Genomic DNA, 22,177 nt, shown 5'->3' on the forward strand with positions numbered 1-22,177 from the left:
AAGTAAAATGTTGTACACTATATGGTTAGTGTGGTTTGGAATACATTCCTCTTGATCATCACCCTTTATTATTTTTATTTGCATCTAATTGTAATCTCTCTTTCTAGATGGCCATAAAATGTTGTACATGTTTGAATACGCTAACGAAATATTTACCCATAATAAATGCTCTGATCGACAAGGTACATTTTTACTTGTCTTTGCATTTTTAATTCCTGAATCTCAATATTTGTGTATTTTAGTCATATATTTATTTGGGAGATAATGTTTATAATGCCATTTTCCAAACCATAATTTGGAAATATCATGTTATTATTAGTCATATTATGGTCACAGTTCTATTATTACTTTTCTCGGTGAAACTGTTCACAGTAAATTATGTGATTTAAGTTTACTTTATTAAAACCACCTTATTCTCTGTTTCCTCACTCAGAAAATAAATGCTATATGCCGTGCCAACCCATTTCTCTGGGCACCATGTAAATTGCTTGCCAAAAAGATTTGAAAAATGTTTTCAAAGGATTTTTCCCAAGACTATCCCCTCGCCTATCCTGAATTAAGTACAAAATGTGCAAATTCGGGGATTGATTAAACCTATAACAAGTCAATCAAAGTACCAGCTCTTTAGATTTAGATTGCTCACTTGTTTGTTTTGGCAGAAGCATGAGCTAATAAATGTTTGAATGTAAAAGCGGCATGAGCAGGTGATTCATTCTGTTTTTTAAAATACATCTAAAATACACTTACATTAAGAGAAAAGGAAGCAAATAACTGATGTCTGAAATGCAAAGTCTAATGATACTGATGGTTATTTAGCCATTTACACTGTGTCATTTAGTGATTTAATATCCCTAAACCAGATTTAATTCAATGCATCAAAAATCAATTAATCAATTCAAGAATACAATATTACTGATGGTTAGGTGAACTGAAGAGACAGTCAGTGTAGAAAATGCTGACCGGAGCTCTTATGAAAACATTTTGACACTTTGGTCCACAGTGGCTTTGGTGCCTTGAACATCAGCACTCCAAAACACTTGCGTAGACATTTATTGTCTTCAGTGTTCTTCATAACTGTGAAGAAGAGGAGCACAGACAAACACAAGAGAGATATAGAGTGTGAGAAGTATCACTTCAACTGAAAATATCACTTCAACTGAACTCTTGAAGAAAGCAGATGTGTTTTAGCTAAGCGTCTTTAAGTAGAGGATTTGAAGAAATGTCACCTGTTGTTCATTTTGGACTGCTTATCGCATGCTCAGGTGAGTTTGAAGAACTAATTGAATTCATCTTCGATTTTTTTTCTATGGCTTGTTCATTGATTTGTATTTACTCAATTATTAGAATCGTATTCATCAAATTCTGTTCACAAGTGTTATCTGTTTTTGTGGTTCAGTTCTTGTTGGGTGTAGCAGCATTAACAAGGGACAATGGAAGAGCATGCTGGAGAGAAAAAAGCTGAACCTTCCCGAAGAATTCAAAATGAGTCATGAACTGAACATAGAGGTAAACTGATGCACAATGTAATGCAATAAATTAAAAGTTAATTATACAAAGTTTCCCTTGCATTTCTCACATTTTAACTATCCTCAGAACTCTGAGATGAATGCCATTATGTGTTGGGTTTGCAAGAAGTCAATTCATCAGATCAAGGGTGTGATTCTTCATGAGATTAAAAAGGTGAACTAAAACTCTGTCTTCTACACTTCTTTCTTCTATATTTTGCCTGCTCGATCTTTAATTAAATGTTTTTCTTTCAGGAAATACAGGCAGTGTGCAAAGCAATGAAAATTCTTGAACACATCTGTGAGCACAATGCTTACAAATACCAATTCATGATACTTCATCTACTGTTTCCTGGTAATAGCGAACAAACCTGTCACCATTTGAGCATGTGTAAATAAATGTATTGCTCTGTTGTGATGAACCAAATTATTTTCCACATACTTTAATAAATCAGCCTGTCTATTTGATGTTGCTATAGCCTATTTTTTCCAGTGCAGTCAATGCAGTTATTTTTATTGTGTGAATTATATGCTTTCTAAACAATCATAAGCAAAATCTAATAACCAACAAAGATTTAATAAATTTGTTTATTGGATTATTTACTGCTTCTCACGTGCATATTTTGTTCACTAACTACTTGAATGATAAAACTTGGGTTTTATTTGCATTTGCTGAAAAACATTTTTATAAGTAAAACAGCAAGTCTTTACATTTTTTTAAATAGGACATGTAGGACTAATGCTGCGTTCACGCCATATTGTATATATATTCATAAGTGTTCTGAGTGACCTCTGATTGAAGAATATTTGACCATGTGACTGCTGACACAATTCCCGCTCTGCCCAAGGGAGAGGAAGTTCACGTGCGCGCTCACGCGAATAGCGTGACATCCAGTTTGAAATATTTAACATTTTGATTTTAAGTCACCTTTAAATTATCGTTAATGTTATACACATCAGCTAAACTTAAATCTTACATTCTCCAGCAGTCGATCTAAACACCACTGGGAGAGCGCGTGGAATTATGCGCGTGTCATAATTCCCGAGTCGCGGGTTTTTAAACTGAGGTAAATCTTGTTTACAGTGAAAACTCGCTCATATAGGGCTAAACAATATCATAACCACATGAAGTTCAGCATGTAAGCATTTAAGCTTAAATTTTAGTTATATAGGAGTGCTAGGAGTCATTTTTATCGTTATTTAGGTGATGGATTTTAAGACACAATGTTAAATTGCATTTAGAATATATCTGGTATTATAAACAAACAGGAATAACAAATAAATAACGCATGTCTTCTATACTAAAATAAATAACAAATAATTATTTCATTATAATATGTACACAGTGGCAGTTCTGTAATATCGGCTGATTTAATCATTGAAATATGATTAAACTGAGCCGACCGTGGGCAGAAAGCGCCCCGTCTGGAGCTGCTCACAGTCTGCAGATCCGGCGGGGTCAGCGGAGATCGAGGCCGAACCCAACGGCTCGGAACCAGGCAGACTCATCTCAGCAGCCGCGCAGAAAGACCCCCGGGCCGACCCTGCTGATCCAGAGGCAGGAGATGGCCGCCTTCTTCAGACTGTTCGGTGGGTTCAGCAGAACAGCTGCCAGCCTTATAAACTAAATATCACCTTATGTATCCCATAACAAAACAGTAAACTGGATCACTTTTACACCAAATTGTTTTTGCTAACTTAATCCAGAAATATCTAGATATAATTCTGTAGAATAAAACCTTTTTGATTTGTTGTGTGGCTCAGATGATGATCTAATACAGGACTTTATGTGGATGGACTGCTGCTGTAAACTTACAGACAAGGTAGCAAGACATATTTTCGTGTATTTAATATTTAGTGGTTTTATGATTGTGGTCAGTTTTGAATTTAGAATATAGGCAGCTGTGTCTCTAATCTCAGTTCTCTATGTCTTTATTTCATATAGTATTTGTTGGCTATGACATTCGTGTACTTCAGGAGGGCTCGCTTCAGTATCACTGAACACAGCAGAATGAACTTCTTCCTTGCCCTGTGAGTTGGATCATTCTGTGGATGTTCTGTACACTGTAAAAAAAAAAAGAAAAAAAAAGTTACATTTATGGTTAAAATCTGGCAGCTGTGGTTGCCAGAAATTCACTGTAAAAAAAAACAGTGTTTCAAGTTTTACTGACTGTCTGTATGTTTTACAACTTCACACACAAACACAAAACACCCTACATTACTAATAACAAAAATATGAACAAAAATATTTTTATAAAATATAATCATATGTGATGTGTCATGCAAGGACACATTCTTTTTAGTTTTTCACTTAATTTTATGGTAATTCTTAATTCTTTACTAATATGATAGTATTTACATTACAATTACATATAATGTGATATTAAACCATTTACAATTTTTCACTGTATGTGGTGCGGTAACTTGGAGTTAACCAATGAACAGGTTTTTACTGTTGCATTTTTACAGTATTTTTCTATATTTACAATGTATAGGGGTTGCACATGGTTTTGGAGATGTTCATTTTAAAGTTCTTCAGTTGAACTGCAATATGTTATGAGCATGACAGAAAAGTCTTATTTATGAATACAGCCTTAATTCCTACAATCCAAGTGCTCAATTTTTCATACACTAGTTATCTGGCAAACACTATGGAAGAGGATGAGGAGGAAACCAAATATGAGATCTTCCCCTGGGCTCTGGGAAAGAGCTGGAGGAAACATTTCCCACGATTCCTAAAGCAAAGAGACCAGTTGTGGGCACACATAGAGTACAGAGCGGCTGTCAGCAGACGATGCTGTGAGGAGGTACGCAGTTCATTAAATATGCACTATAAAGCATTTCATAGGTGGCTGGTTCTGAAAAAATAGCTCTAAGTCAAGTTGCGCTTGATGCATGATTTCAGGTTATGGCTATTGTGCCATCTCACTTCATCTGGCAGCGTGAGCGTGCAGAGCATCACAGTGGAGCTCAGAGACTGTACCAAAACCGTGAGGAGATCCTCATTCCCCGCGGGCCCTCTGCTTCCCCAGAGCCTTGTTTTCTCTGTGCCAAGACCTCTGCTCGTCCTATGCCTCGTCCATCCTCTACTGGAGCCCGCTCTTCATCTGTGCCACTGAAGGCCACTGCACACAAGGCCCAAGCTTCACACAGGCCCAGTAAGATGCCCAAAGCTCAGCACACCTGTAATTGTATGACTAAATCAGGTGAATGAGTGTGTGGTGCCCTCTTGTGGTGTTACAAGAAATTGTATCTTGGCCTCAGCTGAAATTGTTTCATGTGATTCATACCAGTGCCTCTAGAAATATTTACCATTGGCTTTTCGGCCCCTTTTTTTTTTTACAGGTACATTTACAGGAAGTGATGCATGTCAAGATCATTCAATGGACTGGATCAGTGAGGAATAGCTTGATTACAACATTAAACAGATCATATATGCCTGTTGACCATATCAGATGCACTTCACTTGTCTGAGGGCCAGAACAGAGTGTCTCTAAACTGACCTTATGAGAAATGTACAGCATTGGTGTGAATAGGGTAATAGTCATGTACATTGTTCATATAAGTTGTAAAAAATGTCAGAAAATACGATGTGACGTATTTTACTGTATCATAATCCTCATCACTATTTATTCCTTATTGTTGTACAAAGTACTTTGCTATTTCTTTGGTGAGCACTTTGTTACTCTCTTATGTCTTAGACGTGTGAATGAAATGTTTAGATGTTAAACATGGCAGGATTAAGTCTGTCTTAAATAAGTATAATATTTGGCTGATATGAATATAAATAAACACCTATGAAATGTAGTCCATGAATGGAGCAGATAGGTTCAATATATTTTGGCTTAAATACTCAAGAGCATGAAAGGAAAATGTGCAATAAAGTATAGTCTTTTTATTGTACAAGTTTATTGATACAGCATATAAGACACAGTAGCTTTGCTGTCTTCTTGCACAGACATTAAATGTGGAACATCTATTTCAAGATCTTTCGTAGTTTTACGAGGAAGGCTGAAAAGAAACATTAAAATCAGACATTAATAGGATTCTTAAAAATACCTTCATGCACAATTACATACAAAGTGCTTAAAAAGGTTTAGCATTACTAGTGTTTATCATTGAACTACACACAAAAATGAAGAGCTGACTCACCTGTATGGCCAGTCTGTTCAGGATGAGGACGTGCAATGTATGGGACATCTCCAAACGGCACCGGATCTTGACAATTCAAATCCCCTTAAATAGAGCATGATTTAAATCTAACTGAATGATTTGCACTGATGTTAGGATTTTTGTGTAATAAACAACACTCTATCTGTCTCCTTTATGAAGCAAAACAAAAATTGAGCACAATGTAAACATTAGATGAATGACCAAGTTATGAAAGAAGTCACCTTTCGTGTCTTCATTTGGTTCACTTTCGTTGTCATCATCATCTTCATGAGGAGCTATTCGTTTGTTAAATGTACCATCTTTTTTGAGTGACGGGCCAACAAGCCAGTCCCTGTACTGAACCTCAACAATGCGTTCACACACCAGAGGAAGGGCAGAGCATCGCAGTCCCTCCATCAGATCAATGACCTGTGTGATACTGGTGACAGAGTCAGGAAAACATTCAAAATTCACCCTTCAAAAATGTAGTGGTCAGTAAGATTTTTTTTTATTCAGCAAGGGTGCATTAAATTGATCAAAAGGAACAGTCAAAACATTTACAGTGTTACAAAAGATTTATATTTCAAATAAATGCTTTTCTTTTAAACTTTTTATACATAAAATATAAAAATGTATCATGATTTCAACATTGGTAGTAATAAGAGATTTTTCGTAAGCACCAAATCAGCATATTAGAATGATTTCTGAGGGTTCATGTGACACTAGACTGAAGCAATGATGCTGAAAATTCAGCTTTGCAAAATATATTAATATTTTTGACAGTATTATTGTTTTTACTTAATTTTTTATTTAAAAAATGTAGCCTTGTTGAGCATAAGAGACTTCTTTCAAAAACATAAAAAACTTATCGACCCCACACTTAAATGGTAGTGTATGTATATGGTTTACACTGATGTTTTGTGTATGTGCAGATTTTTGCATTACTTTGCTTGATAAACAGCACACACAGATCCAGGATGGAGGTGAGGAACCACAGCAGGTAAAGCCAAATGTGGATTAACCATATCCAGAGCAACCTAACACAAAATGTCTTTCATATACAGACAAGCAAATGATTCTGATATAATAATATATAATAATAAAAATATAAAAAACATCACAGCACGTGGCTCCTCACCGAGTTGAAACCTCGCCCTGCCAGAAGAGGTCCGGCAGATATGAGATCTCCATGGTGAAAGTGAACATTATCAGGCCATTCCTCTCCTCGCCGAAGACTCCACGAGGACCGCCAACGCTGGTAGTTTAATACAGCACATCTGTGATGGTCCTCTCTTATCTCCACACTCAAAACACTTCCTTTATAACCCACTGATGACACAGACATACATGAATGCAGAGTGATTATCGCAATAGCACACCTGTAACATAATTGTGCAGGACAATATCACCCATTAACTCATAATCAGGTGACTCATCATTATATTGCTGTTTATGAATACATAGAAGACAGCGGAAGAATCACACACCTGCCCTGGACAGGAAGAGGCTCATGGCACCAGATCCAGAGCCTGATTCCAGAACACAATCTCCTTCAGTCACATCCATCATGGTCAACATCGCACTAGCATCCTGCAAAGGAACGAGATCCGAGAGACTCTTTTGTTTTCGTTTTCATAAAGCAATAAAGGATAAAAGTAAAATGTAACCATCAAGTAATAGTAATCTTTTTCTCCCTACACCTTAAATGTATGTACATAATATGAAATATAACTACAATTTAATATAACTCTTCTATTTCAATGTGTTTACATTTTTTATTTTTATTTTATGTAAATATAAGCTGAATTTTCAGCAGTCATTACTCCAGTCTTGAGTGTCACATGATCCTTCAGAAATCATTCTAATATGCTGGTTTGATGCTCAAGTAAAATTTCTTACTGTTATCACAGTTGAAAACAGTTGTGTTACTTAATAGTTCTGTGAAAACCATAATGTCTTTTTAATAGAAAGTTTAAAAGAGCATTTATTTAACATATATTTTTGTAACAATTTTAAATGCTTTACTATCACTTTTAATCATCACTGGCGAGTAAAATTATTTAAAAAAATACTATGTGTAATCATTTTTAAATAGATTTTAAATAGATTTTCCAAGTTATTTTACAAATATCATGAATTATTAATTCATATACGTTACTTAATAGTTCTGTGAAAACCATAATGTTTTTTTAATAGAAAGTTTAAAAGAGCATTTATTTAACATATTTTTGTAACAATTTTAAATGCTTTACTATCACTTTTAATCATCACTGGCGAGTAAAATTATTTAAAAAAATACTATGTGTAATCATTTTTAAATAGATTTTAAATAGATTTTCCAAGTTATTTTACAAATATCATGAATTATTAATTCATATACATCAAAATATTTTGTGAGTTTCCCACCATGTGACATTTTACAACTGGAACTAAACAAAATACCAAAATTAATTTATTATAGAAAGTGAAAGCATGTTCATTATAGAAAAGGTGTGTTTAAGTCATTGCATGTATGAATTGCATTTTTAATGGATTTTCAAATAAATTACCAGATTTAATAAGCATCACGTCTTTGACCTGCATGATAAGAGTGCAGATGCTACTGATTCATTGATGTGTAGATGACTGTATGTTGTTTTATGATGTTTATTTCTTACTTTAGGGTATGCAATAGCTGGCCCTCTCTTCATGAAGAGAGTGAACTCATCCAGACTGGATCGACGAATGACAATCGGGATTCCCATTGAAGTGCGTATGACGCTTCCAGCAGGTCGCCCCTCCATGTCATTATGAGCTATTAATCCCCAGTTGCTATGGAGCTTCAGTCCTTCCTTTAGCTGGAACATCTTCTGAAACTCTAAACGTCTCTTTCGACTGAACTCGGCCAGCAGAGTCTCTCCAAAACATAGTGGCCTTTCCCCAGGAACACACACATGATGTGGAGCAAAAGATCCTTGAGGTTCCTGTATAGCTTCTTCTCGCTCCTTCCCCAGACTCTGACTGTCCTGTTCCACCTCAGTGTTTCTAGTGTCCCGTAGAGCCCAAACCTCTTGACTTAATGTGTCTTCAGGCAGAAGCTGACTGACCCTCTCCAGTGGGGACAGAGGTCGGCGCCTTCCAAACACAGAAGCTCTTCGGGAGAACTGTGGGGAAGTGGATGCAGGAGCATTTGAACTACTGTCCTCTCTGAATCCACTCTGATATGGCGATATAAGACCTTTTATTTCCAATATATCATTTAGTCTATGTATGATCATTTTTTCCATCGGTTTACATAAATTAGAAGTTAATGCAATTGGCCTATAATTAATTGGATTGGATTTGTCCTTTCCAGGTTTGCCTACTGGTACTATTATTCCATGTTTCCACGAAGAAGGAATCTTTCCTGCATTCCATACCTTGTTAAAAAGATTTAAAATAATTTTTAAGGATCTATCTGATAAATGTTGAATCATTACATAACATATATCATCTCTTCCAGGAGATGTATGTTTAACTCCCCCTAGAGCCATCTTTAATTCATACATAGTAAATTCTGCATCTAAAGTGTCTCCAGAAGAACTTCTTTTCATCATCACATCTGGGTGCTGATTCTTGTTCTGGATTCTACACTTTTTAATATCCTCTGAAACATTATCATCACTATGGACTTTAACAAATACTTTAGCCAGCATTTCAGCTTTTTCATTATCTGACACAGCTATTCTTCCTTCATCAGTTTTTAAAACTGGAAGAGTTTGATTTCTATAAATTCCTCCCATTTTCCTAATTGATCCCCATACTTCACTTATGTCAATATCTTCTCCTATTGAATTACACCAATCTCTCCAGTACTTCCTTTTAGCTGCTCGGACTATTCTTCTTGCTTCAGCTTGCGCTTTCTTATATTTAATAAAATCTTCAAATAAATGAGTCTTTATGATTTTTCTGAATGCTTTATTCCTATTATGTACCGCATTACTACATTGTTCTGTCCACCAAGGAACTGCTTTCCTCTTTTTACATTGTCCCTTTTTGTTTCTTTCTTTGTTTTCATTAGTACAATAATAAACTTGACAAATAGCGTTCAGACTTTTCTGTTATTTACTTGATTCAGTTTCCCTTATGATATATACATCGTTAAAGGAGAAAATATAGCTATTTATGAGGCTTAAATTATTAGTCTAGGGCATTATTTTATTATATAATATTAAAACGTAATTAAAAATAATTAAAATAAAAATCTTCTGCAAAAACAAACTAATGATTGAACACTTTTAAAAGACATTTGTTATATTTAAATAAAATAAATTAGGCTTTTTAAAAGAAAATATGTTATTAGGGGTCAGAGTAATAATGAGGGAGTCTTGAAGCATCTTTAAGGTGTGCCAAATAACTTAAACAAGGTTTAATAGACATTAACTTTTATAATACAATTTATAATTGTATTGATTCTGAGAAAGCCAGTGTTAAAACAACAACTGAATTATTTTTAAATATACATGAAGAGATATATAATTTTTAAAGTTTTAAATATACATTAAGATATATGACCCACAGTGTCTTTCGAATAAATAACAGGTACAAAAAATGTGCACCTGTTTCCAGTAAATGTTACAGAATTAACATTTTGTGAGTTTTTACATTTATTTTTTATTTAATGTTTTACTGTGATAGTAGATACATATAATGGCACATAAAAAGTGGAGTCTATTTAGTTTAAGTACTATGTACTAACTGCAAAAGATAATTTGCACTTTCTTCTTCTTCTTGAAATTTTATTGGCGGTTGACAAACAACAAAATGGTGTATTTCCGCCACCAACTGGTATGGAGATCAAAAACTGACTTCCTTCCTTCCCCCCTTTTTTAATTTTTTTTTTTTTTATTCTCTCCCACAAATTAGTTATTTTAAGGAACTGAAAAATAAAACTATAGCATTCATTCCTTGAGTTATTTTGTAAAATATATCTCGGTGTAAATTGCATTTTTATTTTTTTCTAAATTTTGCATTAGAATCCTTCTTTCAGTCTCATATTTCTGACAGTACAATATAACATGTTCCACTGTTCCAATGTTTCTTCTTGTCCACAAAATTCACACCTTCCCGTATCATGTTTACCCATTTTAAAAAAGTGTACTATTTAATCTTGTGTGTCCAAATCTCATCCTAGATATTACTATCTCATCTCTCCTATTTTTCCCTGCACTTCTCATCTCTCCCACTTTCCTTTGAATTCTGTAAAACCACCAACCTTTTTTCTCCTTATCCCATTGTTTTTGCCACCTTTCCTTCAGTCTTTTCTTAATAATACTCTTGATTTAATTTTCACTTTCTTCTTCTTCTTCTTCTTCTTCGGTTTTATGGCGGGTAGCACCAATGTTAATTTTCACTTTCAAATTTCACTAGATAACAAAACTCGAGCATAAAACTTCCTCATCCGTCAGTGATTGGTTAATGACAATAATGGCACGCCCTCTGAACCCAACGCGGCCAATTAGCGTTTCCGCTGCGCTTGTGCAGCTGCGCATGCGCGCTGTCCAATTTTCTCTCACACGTGTTTCCCGCGGAGCAGACGGACGCACGCGGAATGGTAAGATGGCGGCGGACGGAGGCCGAGATGTGCTACCCTGCTCCTTCAGCCCTAAATCACAGCAGTTCCTGGCTCTCTGCGCACAGGACGGGCGACTGCGCATCTGGAACACCGACGGCAAAACTCTGCAACAGGAATACGTGCCTTCCGCGCACCTGAGCGCAGCCTGTACCTGTGTGACATGGGGATCGTGCCGAGCTGTTCAGGTAACTTAGCGCACAGTGTTTGGGGGCAGTCGGGGATGCGGCCTGGTAACGCAGTGCATCATTGTTAGGGCTTCGGGTCGCTTTAGCTCTGTATTTATCCTGAATGTGATCATAAAACTAAACACGGGTTGTTTAGGAATATCTATTTTGGGTTCTTCAGAGCTGAGCTCGTGGAGCGCGCTGCGCACATGTTGCGTGTGGCACATGTTCAGACACAGGCCGCGAGACCCGCAGATCCAACACGAAATTCATCATTAAAACCTGTAAAATCACTACACTAATGTCAAGTACGGCTGCATGCGCATTTTGTGGTTAACATTGTTATATTCATCTATTGGTTGTCGGTGGCTAATAACGTAGGCAGAATAAGTTGATGTGGGCTAAAGTGATGGTTCTGTGTAAGTTTTTTTTTTAAACTCAAAATCATGTCAACATGTTTGTGTAAGTATGATGATCATTTTTGTGGTTTTATTAATAACCAGTGTTGTATTTATATTTAACGCTACTTTAGAAAACACATGGTCACATAATGGCTGCTCGTCCCTTACACAACTTATTGCTCTTTAGTAAAGTGTCTATCAAAGATTAAGCTACATACTTTCGATCAGGTTTATATATATATAAATAACAAGCAGAACGTCGTTGATTCTGGATAGTGTTGGAGAAAGTTGGGCATAAACAGCTTTGACAAGTCATTCTTCCATTGTTACTAGTAACATAGCAAATGTTTTGTTTGGAATTATTTTCTGTTTGTGATTCTGATATCAAACTTTAACTTGGCACTAATATGTTTTCCCGTTGGTCTGGTATTTGCTTTGCTGTTCATTAGCTGTTAGTTGTAGGCCTACCTGTAACCACACAAATAGTTATTTATCTGTTTCAGTTTTCATAGGGAAAACTGAATGGAAGCTAGTAATTATTTAATAGACTAACTGTTTACTGTAAGCTAGAGATCAGTATTAATACTTGTAGTATTAATTTACTTGTAAAATTGGAAAAGGTACCATAAATGGATGGAATAGTTGACTATTATAGACTACAGATCCCAGTAATAAATGGCAAGAATTTTTCACCAGTAACAATGTGTTTTTATTTTTATGTACCAGTATGCTATGAATAATTAAAAAGTGAAACTTAAAAACAGATAATAGTAAGTTTTAGGTGTGTTTTAAAATAGCTCTCGATAAGTGATGTGCATTAAAGTCTTATTAATGGAAATGACTGAAAATGTTTGACTGAATGAATAAGAAATGTATCATTTTTCATGAATCTTTCTGTAGGACTTAACTAAAAGGCAGCATGAGTTGTTTTACAATTATAATTTTTTCTTTATGTGTGTGCTTTAGGAGGTGCCACAGAGGAAGAGGAGGAAATGTGAGGCCGGGTCGGCACCAGAGCAGTCAGATCTGTTGGCACTGGGCACTGCTGCTGGGTCTGTCCTCATCTACAGTACAGTGAAGGGAGACCTGCATTGCACTCTGGTACGAATTCATCACCAACAGCTGGTCCTTATGATATTTGACTGATGCAACTCAAAAATTTAAGGGGTTTTGCGTAAGTTTGTTGCAAAACAGTTTACTTGAAATTGGCAAGCAAACTGGCACACATTACCAAGTCACTTCTTTAGTGACTTCTGATAATACAGGTGAAATTAGGAATGTTAATGATGTCTTAACCTGTCAGGAGGGAGGTCACAGTGGACCGGTGAACAGCGTTCAGTGGCATCCAGAGGACTCAGTGTTATACAGCGGCTCAGATGACACACACATAGCTGAGTGGGACCTGCAGACAGGAAAAGTTCGTTGGTGAGTCTGTGCAACTATGTGTTGGATTTTGCCTAATATGGATTTCCTCGTACATTATTCAACATAGTGAAGTTGTTTTTAGGGATGCACCAAAATGAAAATTCTTGGCCGAAGCTGAACAAAATTAAATACTGGGCCGAATACCAAACACGTTTTTTCAAAATTCCCCCCCCCATGTAGGCCTATTTTGCCATTTTTTCACCATTGCATAAATTAAATAGCCAAAATGTGCTTTTTACTATTTTGTCCTGCTTTTCAAATAAAAAATCAATTATAAAACAACAATTTAAAAATATTTACTTAACACTGAACTAGGCCTGGGCGATAAAACGGTATCGATATTTATCGATGGTACACCCTCTTCGATAACGATAGAAAAAATGTTCGATATAGCGCACGATATAGGCACGTGCTATGAGTGATGCAGACCGCACACACAAACACGAACACATGCTGAACTGAGTGCTGTGCCTGCCTGTGATGAGGAGATTGTGAAAAAAAAAAAGAATATTAGTCGAATTTAAAATAAACATTTGCATTTGAATGCAAAAATAGTACAATCAAATGTTAGGTGTGCATCTGGGGCGTCATTAGTGGAGCGCGAGATGCGGTGATGATGATGTAAGTGACGTTGTTGCATTTTAATGTTTTATAAGTCTAGCCCACAAGATGCGCAGTTGCTGCGTTATTCGTTCAAAATATTAGAGAAATATAGTAGCTCAATGCGTAGAAGATCTTGATTAGGTTAAAACCAAAACCAAGCCATTCACACAGAACGCATATTCAGCTCATTTTTTAGACTGACAAGTACGACTGCTGCTCTCACGTCTCACACAAGAGAGATGTATAGAAAGCCATGCAAAGTTAAAACAGTTTAAACTTTTAGAAAACGTGTCACAAATTTGTGGAGGTTTATTCCGTTTCACTGATTTCTATATTTTTATCAAAAGCTCCCGAACAAAAAACATTATTCTATTTTTATGACATAGGCTACGCGGGACGAGACTTATGACAGATAAAATATGTTACTAAATAAATACACAATTTTTTACACGACTGCTGTCTGAAAGTGAGTTTTGAACTAAAATTATTTTAAAAGCCTTTAATGCTGGTGTTATAGCTGTTAACTTTATGAAATGATCCGCGGCGCTGACGCTCTCCAGACGCGGAGAAACTCCGCCTTTGTTCATAACCACTCCTCTAGCCCCAGCTGGCCTGCTTTGGCCCAAGGTTTTCGTCGGGCCAAAAAACCCGGGCCTTTGGACCCGAGGAAGCACTGACGAGGCACGATCAAACCCCCGGAAGTGACAGTGGAAACGCAATTGGCCCTGGCACGCACTAGCACGCCCGCTTTTGGCCCGACAGTGGAAATGCGGCTAATCATCATACAGTAGCCTAACCACCAGCATCAGCCACCTCTTCATCTCATTTGTGCGTCTTCCACTGATAGTTTTAAATACTTTGACACTGCCGACATATTTGCTGTATTAGTGCGTGCCTTTATTTGATCACGTTCGTCATTGTTCGGTACATGTTATTCGGCCTTTACGCTTATTCAGCCAATTATATAATAATAATAATTTCAGTTGCCGAACATTCGGTGCATCCCTAGTTGTTTTATATGATTTACAAACATGACATATTCTGTTTTCAGCAAATGGAAGGCTGACAGATCGGCCATCAGCAGCCTGTGTATAAGTCCAGATGGAAAGCTGCTGCTTTCGGCGGGAATGACCATCAAGATGTGGAACCTGGAGACTAAGGAAGTGTACAGGGTGAGTCTGACCTCTGTGTTTCTGGCCTCAGATAAATGAAAACAGAAGAGTTTTAGATTTAACAATGGGATGTCCCAAATTTGTAGAAATTCACAGGTCACTCTACCATGGTAACGACTCTATGCTTCGCTACAACACGACCCCCAGACAGTAATGGGATGTACTTCTTGTCAGGGGCAGCTCACGACAGGCTCCTAAGTGTGTGGTATGTTATATTGTCTTTTTTTTTTAAGTAACTAGCTTAAAGAAATGAATCTATAACGATTATTTATAGTTGGTGTACAGTTCAGTACTACAGTTTGTCCATTTTGAGATTATTAGGATCAAAGTGTCTCCCCTTTTTCAATTTGAAATTTTACTGACAGCTTTAATGAATAATAAACAATTTGTGTTATGCATCTTTTTTAAATCAGTGTTGTGCAAAATGTTTTCATTTTGGCAAGTTTGTGTAGAACCTGTTTGCTATTTATTGGCATTATATTTGCTAATTAATTTATGTTAAGTATTTTGATATCAAATTTGCAAAGACACTTTCTTTAAAATCATATTTTGTTAATATTAATTAGGTTATGAATGTTGTTTGAAATGTTTATTTATAATTATCACTTATCTTTAAAGTATATTTCAAATGCAGTCTTTGTGAGCATACATGCGTGTGACTTTGTATTATATATTCTATTTAGTTTTTATATTATATATTAATTTAGTTTTCCTTGCCTAATATGTTGAACTGTTTATTTTTTAAATTGTGAAACAATTAGAATTGATTTAAGACAGTTTGTGAATTAAAAAAAGTTCATAGAAATCTGAGAATTGATTAAAAACTGAAATCTTATTTGCTTCCCCCTGTGCTCATCAGGCAGGTACGGTCTGATGGCAAAGACAAGAACTCTGTGGTGTCTTTTACTCTGACAGATGAACCCCAACACATAGACCTTCAGACATCCAACTCCAAAGATGAGGTCAGGATTTATTGAGCCGGATTGTGCTTTTTCTATAATTATCAGTCATTTCGGTTTATGGAAATCTGATGCCTGTCTGTGTGTGTTTCTCAGGCTGTGAGGTTAGCAGTGGTGTGTAAGGACGGTCAGCTTCATCTCTTTGAGCACTTTCTCAATGGGTGAGTCTGTCCATCTTGTATTAATCAGTAGGACTTGTTGAATTCTATAAAGGGATAGTTCATCCAGAAATGAAAATTGTCATTTAATTACTCACCCTCATGTCGTTCCAAACCTGTAAGACCTTCGTTCATCTTCGGAACACAAATTGAGATATTTTTGATAAATTCCGAGAGCTTTCTGACCCTCCCATAGACAGCAAGGATCCTAACACGATCAAGGTCCAGAAAGGTAGTAAGGACATCATTAAAATAATCCATGTGACATCAGTGGTTCAACCGTAATTTTATAAATCTACGAGAATACTTTTTGTGTGCAAAGAAACAAAAATAACGACTTTATTCAACACTTCGCCTTCTCCTCATCACCCTGGCGCCATTTTGGAGAGTACAATACAAAAAGAATGAATACTTTTTGAGAATACTCGTAGCTTTGTAAAATTATGGTTGAACCACTGATGTCACATTAATTATTTTAACGATCTCCTTGCTACGTTTCTGGACCTTGATTGTGTAAGGATCCTTGCTTTCTATGGGAGGGTCAGAGAGCTCTCAAAATTAATCAAAAATATCTTAATTTGTGTTCCGAAGATGAACGAAGGTCTTACAGGTTTGGAACGACATGAGGGTGAGTAATTAATGACAGAATTTTCATTTTTGGGTGAACTGTCCCTTTAAAACAGTTCAGTGAAGCTCATGTTTATGTTTTTCTCTCTCAGGCGGTGTAAGAAGCCGCTGTCTCCAGTGTGTTCCCTGCAGGTGTCCACTATGAAGGGAGACTCACCTGTGCCTGTGCCTCTGCTCGCAGCAGCTCTGTGTGCTGACAGACAGAACCTGATGCTGGCATACGGACATCACCTGCAGCCTGTCATGGAGAAAACTGTAAGTTCAGCAAAAACATATTGATTTTACTGGGTTATTCAGTTGGTCAATTATACTGTCTCTTCCCACAGCCTTTTAACACGTCAGAGAGACACGTTTGCTTGGTCAGAGATGTACATGGCACTCTTTCTCTCTCTGTAGACACGGCTGTCTCCAAGGTAAGATTTCATCTGTACCATTAATATATACTTTACCTCTTTGATTGATTGAATATTAGGCATTTGACATTTAGTTTCCAGCAGCATCTATTAAAAGCTGCTTATTTTTGTATAATTTGTATAATTGTGTGCAGTTTTATTGATGTCACTAAATAGACTTGTGCCAGTTTTCGGTAATGCGATATATCACGGTAATGAATATGCACGATATTGTTATCTTGGGCTCTTCTAAATACCGTGAATAATTATATATTACAAGTTATTCAGAATTTTGAATGCATTTTAAGAATACTTTTCCCATCAACTGGTCAAAATGCACAACAATACATTTTTCTGTATTGCTTTATTGCATTTAAATGTTCAGTTATTTTTGTTATAAGAAAAAAGTTATTAAACCTGTTATACTGTATTATGACAGCACTTTTTTTAAACTAAATTTCAATACCGTGATAATACTGTATACCGTGATAAAAGCATTAGCAATTAATCGCAACATGAAAATCTGATACCGGCATATCCCTAGTCACTAATTGTGTGACTACCTAGAATATTTGTCCTTTCAACACTTCTTTGTCACACTGTAAGACCATTTAAAGGCACAATATGTAATTTTCGTCGCTGGAGAGCGCGTATTCAAAATAAAGAATATTTTTTAATTGTTTAAATATCTCTTTGGATTTGAGACTTTAGTCTTTGCAACTTTACAGATCTTCTTTATGCACCAAGAGCTTGTAACACTCCAAAGAGAAAGGAAAAATTTAAATTGCATCATATGACCCCTTTAAAAAAGTAAACCTCAAATCTTGATATTAAAAATAAGTTCAATGCATTAATTTGAACATCATCTTCTAGGTGAAGACACCAGTTGTTAATAAACAGAGCAAGGTTTTAGTACCAGGACTTCCGGGACACAAGGCACCAATCAAATTAACTCCCAATGAAGCAGAGAAGAGGAAAAAAAAGGACATTACCACAGAGGTACCACCCAACTGAGTTAATTAAATTTGTGTAAAATCAAGATTTTTTTCCCCATCAAGAGTTAAATTAAGGAATTTCTTCAGTCTAATACATGCAAAATCCTCTCCATCTTATTGTAGATTTCTATCGAGGAGCGGTTAAAGCAGATTGAGTTGAGTGTCGAAGGCAGGGGCGCTGGTAAAGGCTCATCCTCCCTGCAGACGGACAGTTTTGCTGTACTGCTTGTGCAGGGACTGGAGAGCAAAGACGAGCGGATCCTAACTGTAAGTTACACATCTTGCTACAAAATTATGAAATGATCAAAATTTGAACTCTGCGAAGTTTGAAGTTTGTGATATTTAGTGTTTGTCTATGCATGTTGTTAACATTCTCATGTAATTTAATTCTTTCTAACAGAAAGTATTTCAAACCAAAAAAGAGATGTTGATAAAGAACACTGTTGCCCGGTTACCACCTTCGGCTGTCCTGCCATTGCTGGAAGAGGTATTTTGTCATTTTGACATTGTTAAATGTATTATGTATTGTGTATGTATATTAGCATTCAAAGTTCAAGATCAGTAAGAATTTTTTTTAAAGCTGCAGTCTGTAACTTTTGGCGCTCTAGCGGTTAATAAACAGAACTGTGTGCGTCTTGCAGAAGAACATTGTAGCTGGAGCTACTTCTCTCTGTTTATGTCTATGAAGAATCACACAGGTACTGGGCTACTCCGCAGCGGTACCTACCCGAACCAGTCTAAAATAATCAGAATATAAACACTTATCATAGGTGTACCGTAGTGATTCAGGACAAGCCAAAAACACGGTTTGGAAAATGGATTCATGGTGTACTCGCTTATTATATACATTTTGTAAATTTTGAACACAAAAAAGTTACGTACTGCAGCTTTAAATGAATGTGAAATGTAATACTTTTATTTAGCAGGTATGCGTTAAATTGACCAAAAGTGACTGTAAAGACGTAGTCACTAGTATTTCTGATTCATATAAATTCAGTTCTTTATACTGTTATGTTTCTAACTATATGCCGTTTTCAACAGTTATAAGAAATGTTTCTTGAGCACCAAATCAGCAATATTAGAATGATTTGAGACACTTAGTAAAAGACTAGAGTAAAATTCAGGAATAAATTACAATTTTATGATGTGTTTTACAATGTTACTTTTATCATGTTTTTTATTGAATAGATGCAGCCTTAGTGAGCATAAGAGTCTTTCAAAACCTTTAAAAAAAATCTTGCTGACCCCAAAACGTTGAATGGTATATTTTTTATTTTAATTAAAAATTACAATTTTAAAATAATGTTTTGGTTGTTTCTGTAGCTGTCCAGAAGACTGCAGGGGCATCCATTTGCGTAAGCAATTTTCACTTCTGTTGGTTTTTGCTACTTTTAATGTTTAAATATTTGAAAGGCATTAAACCTTTTGTAACATGATTGTTTTTCGCTGTGCCAGGGCTCTGCTTATAGTTCAGTGGTTTAAGGCTGTACTTACACAACACACATCATACTTGTCTTCGGTAAGTCTGTGTGCATCTTTGTCACACAAATGTACATAATCAAGATCTTAATGTTGTGACAGTGCATCTTTAGTCTTGAATCCACAGTAGATACTTTTTTTTTTAGGGTTCCTCATTTGGTCTCTTCATCTTGTTTCCCCACAGCTTCCAGATCTAGTGTCTCAGTTGGGCTCAATCTACCATATGATTGAGAGCAGGGTGAAGTTGTATCAGCAGCTCACTCGACTCCATGGCAAATTGTACCTGCTCATGACACAGGTGAGCTGCTCAAACACAAGCAACTAGAACAGATGTTAATCACTGCTTTGATTTTTCGGTGTGCTCATTTCCATGTATTTTTTCTACTAGGTGGCGACAAACAACAGCGCTGAGAAAGTTGGTAATATTTCTCACAAAGCACAGCTGGTTTATGAAGAAGGTAAAGAACTGTCTTAATATTTTTTAGTAACCAGAACCAAATTTTGCAGCAAAATACACAAATGTAATGACCTAAAGACTCATTAAGTACATTTTATTGTTCTGTATGTAAACTATTTATCTTGTCTAACCTTTGTCTTTTATTAATTGACCTATTTTTGAACTGATTCTCAATTTCCTCATTGTCTTAAATGCTGACATGGCAAAAAATAAATAAATTCTTCATTTTTCTACAGAGTCTTCAGATGAGGAGGAAGGCTCAGGAGATGAAGGGCGTCCTGATGATGACTCGGATGTAAGAGATGCTCCCAGTTCTTGTGTATGCAATGTGGCGTTATGGGATTGTTCTCATGTTGATTTGTCTTTTCAGAACTGGGAGGAGGATGAGGCAGCAATGGAAGTGACGAAAGACAAAAAGAACCACAAAGACGAGGAGGACGATGAAGAGGAAGATATGAATGATGAATCAAAAGCGAATGGTGATTCAGATCTGGACCCTGAAAATGAGAGCGAGGAAGAATAACACCCAATTTGGCCGCAGGATTCAAAAAAGGACCCTTACATTTATATATGATTTCATTTTATTTTTCATTTTGTTGAATTTTATTGTAACAAAACAAAAGTTTGTTTTATAGAATTTCGATAACCTTTGCAGCCTGGACTTGTGGTCGTCTTTCTCAGAAGGGTGTGTGACCCTTGACCCAGACTGACAGCTCCTCGTGCGGAAAGCGCACACCTGTGTTTGAGGTCCATTCGAGTCACTTTTCCTTTGACTTGAAACTGCCTCTGTTTTGTCGACCAGCTACTATAGGATTCTGTGGGATTGATTCCCAAACCAAATCCCCCTCTGCCCGATTGCATCCTTAATCGGGCGTCCGACATCCCTGAGGTCCGAGCATATGACAATATCATGATCATGCCCTTCAGCACTGTCCTCTGATCACATCTTTAATTTATGTTGTCATTACTCTCTCTGTCACAGTCAATTCTCATGTTTGAATTCCGTGTCTGTGATTTTCAGATGAGGGTAGTTTTTTTCTACACCCCCTGCAGTCATGACCCGGTTCTCGGTATTGAGAACAGAAAATGTGAATCTCTCCCAGTACAACATGAATCTTAAAAACACAGTCCCAGAGGCGTATATGTTTAATTATACAGTGGTTGCGGTGAGCGGCAACCAAAACTTTTCATGCAAACAATATATCAGCGACTGTTGTACAGTTTAAATGAAATAAATACTGTTTCGTTCTCATCTCTCATTTGGATTCATACTTTAATGTTTTCTTTCCTGGGTCTAAATATCAGAGAATTAAGTAAAATGTCAAGATAGATCTCAGCGCTAAGTGTAGTATCAATGCAAACAACAAAAATCTGTTGGCTGAATACATTTAGTAGCTTCTACAGTTTGATACTAAAAAACATTAATCACCCCTTCTCCATGTTTAATTTTTAAAGCAGTGTTTATTTAATTGAAAAATATTTGAAGATTATTTGAAAAAGGTCATGTATTTATAACACACAAAAACTGGAAAATGCACTGGGAATTTTCTGTCAGGACATTATCCATTAATATTATGAGCATTTCTGTTAACCCTAAAACAACCCAATGCAGTTCAAAATTCAAAATACAAGTCAAACACCTGGGTGAAAAAATACATGTGGAAAACTACTGCTTACTGTGCTCTAATTTTGTATTGTGTATTATCATCAGCATTATTAGGTAACCTTTCAAATAGTTAAAACTGGTCAACTGAACTATATTGCAATAGAAAGATATTAACTCTCTCTCTCTCTCTCTCTCTCTCTCTCTCTCTCTCTCTCTCTCTCTATATATATATATATATATGATGATTGACTAAATTTCATGTAGAAATTGCTGTTTGTAAGTGCCATTTCTGTAAAGTCATTTTCTAAATGCTTAACCAAAGGTTGTGTAAATGTATTGATTATAAATAAAAGGACTAAATGGGTCAATATTTATTTTTTATTTAATCGGCACAACTGATTTATAGTGTTCAGCTCAAAGAACTGCTGCTTGGCTCGTCTGCTGCTCTCCTCCAGGTGGCGTCAAAGCGTCGCTTATGAGGTTGTCCAC

At 36.1% G+C, this 22,177-nt stretch overlaps 3 protein-coding genes across 3 annotated transcripts; 2 read left to right on the forward strand and 1 right to left on the reverse strand.

Moving 5' to 3' along the window:
* The first annotated feature begins 2,326 nt into the window (after positions 1-2,326).
* Positions 2,327-5,127, forward strand: spdya (speedy/RINGO cell cycle regulator family member A). Its single transcript, XM_016463589.1, has 7 exons — positions 2,327-2,572; positions 2,852-3,095; positions 3,270-3,328; positions 3,451-3,536; positions 4,141-4,312; positions 4,411-4,711; positions 4,851-5,127. Exons 2-7 carry the CDS (start codon positions 2,891-2,893, stop codon positions 4,910-4,912), a joined length of 885 nt encoding a protein of 294 aa, XP_016319075.1. The 5' UTR covers positions 2,327-2,572; positions 2,852-2,890; the 3' UTR covers positions 4,913-5,127.
* Positions 5,128-5,389: 262 nt separating this feature from the next.
* Positions 5,390-8,914, reverse strand: trmt61b (tRNA methyltransferase 61B). The gene is made up of 7 exons (XM_016463582.1): positions 8,315-8,914; positions 7,145-7,247; positions 6,796-6,986; positions 6,603-6,694; positions 5,900-6,096; positions 5,658-5,741; positions 5,390-5,516 (listed from the first exon to the last, which is right to left on the reverse strand). The coding sequence occupies exons 1-7, from the start codon at positions 8,912-8,914 to the stop codon at positions 5,482-5,484; spliced, it is 1,302 nt and encodes a 433-aa protein (XP_016319068.1). The 3' UTR covers positions 5,390-5,481.
* Positions 8,915-11,178: 2,264 nt separating this feature from the next.
* Positions 11,179-21,904, forward strand: wdr43 (WD repeat domain 43). The gene is made up of 18 exons (XM_016463634.1): positions 11,179-11,435; positions 12,782-12,916; positions 13,119-13,240; positions 14,895-15,015; positions 15,102-15,220; positions 15,875-15,977; positions 16,071-16,135; positions 16,852-17,014; positions 17,086-17,172; positions 18,025-18,150; positions 18,270-18,413; positions 18,547-18,633; positions 19,470-19,501; positions 19,602-19,665; positions 19,810-19,923; positions 20,014-20,083; positions 20,319-20,377; positions 20,453-21,904. The coding sequence occupies exons 1-18, from the start codon at positions 11,235-11,237 to the stop codon at positions 20,603-20,605; spliced, it is 1,965 nt and encodes a 654-aa protein (XP_016319120.1). The 5' UTR covers positions 11,179-11,234; the 3' UTR covers positions 20,606-21,904.
* The last annotated feature ends 273 nt before the right edge of the window (positions 21,905-22,177 follow it).

The sequence above is a fragment of the Sinocyclocheilus anshuiensis genome, unplaced genomic scaffold, assembly GCF_001515605.1.
Source record: "Sinocyclocheilus anshuiensis isolate Anshui unplaced genomic scaffold, SAMN03320099.WGS_v1.1 scaffold784, whole genome shotgun sequence".
Lineage (NCBI taxonomy): Eukaryota > Metazoa > Chordata > Actinopteri > Cypriniformes > Cyprinidae > Sinocyclocheilus > Sinocyclocheilus anshuiensis.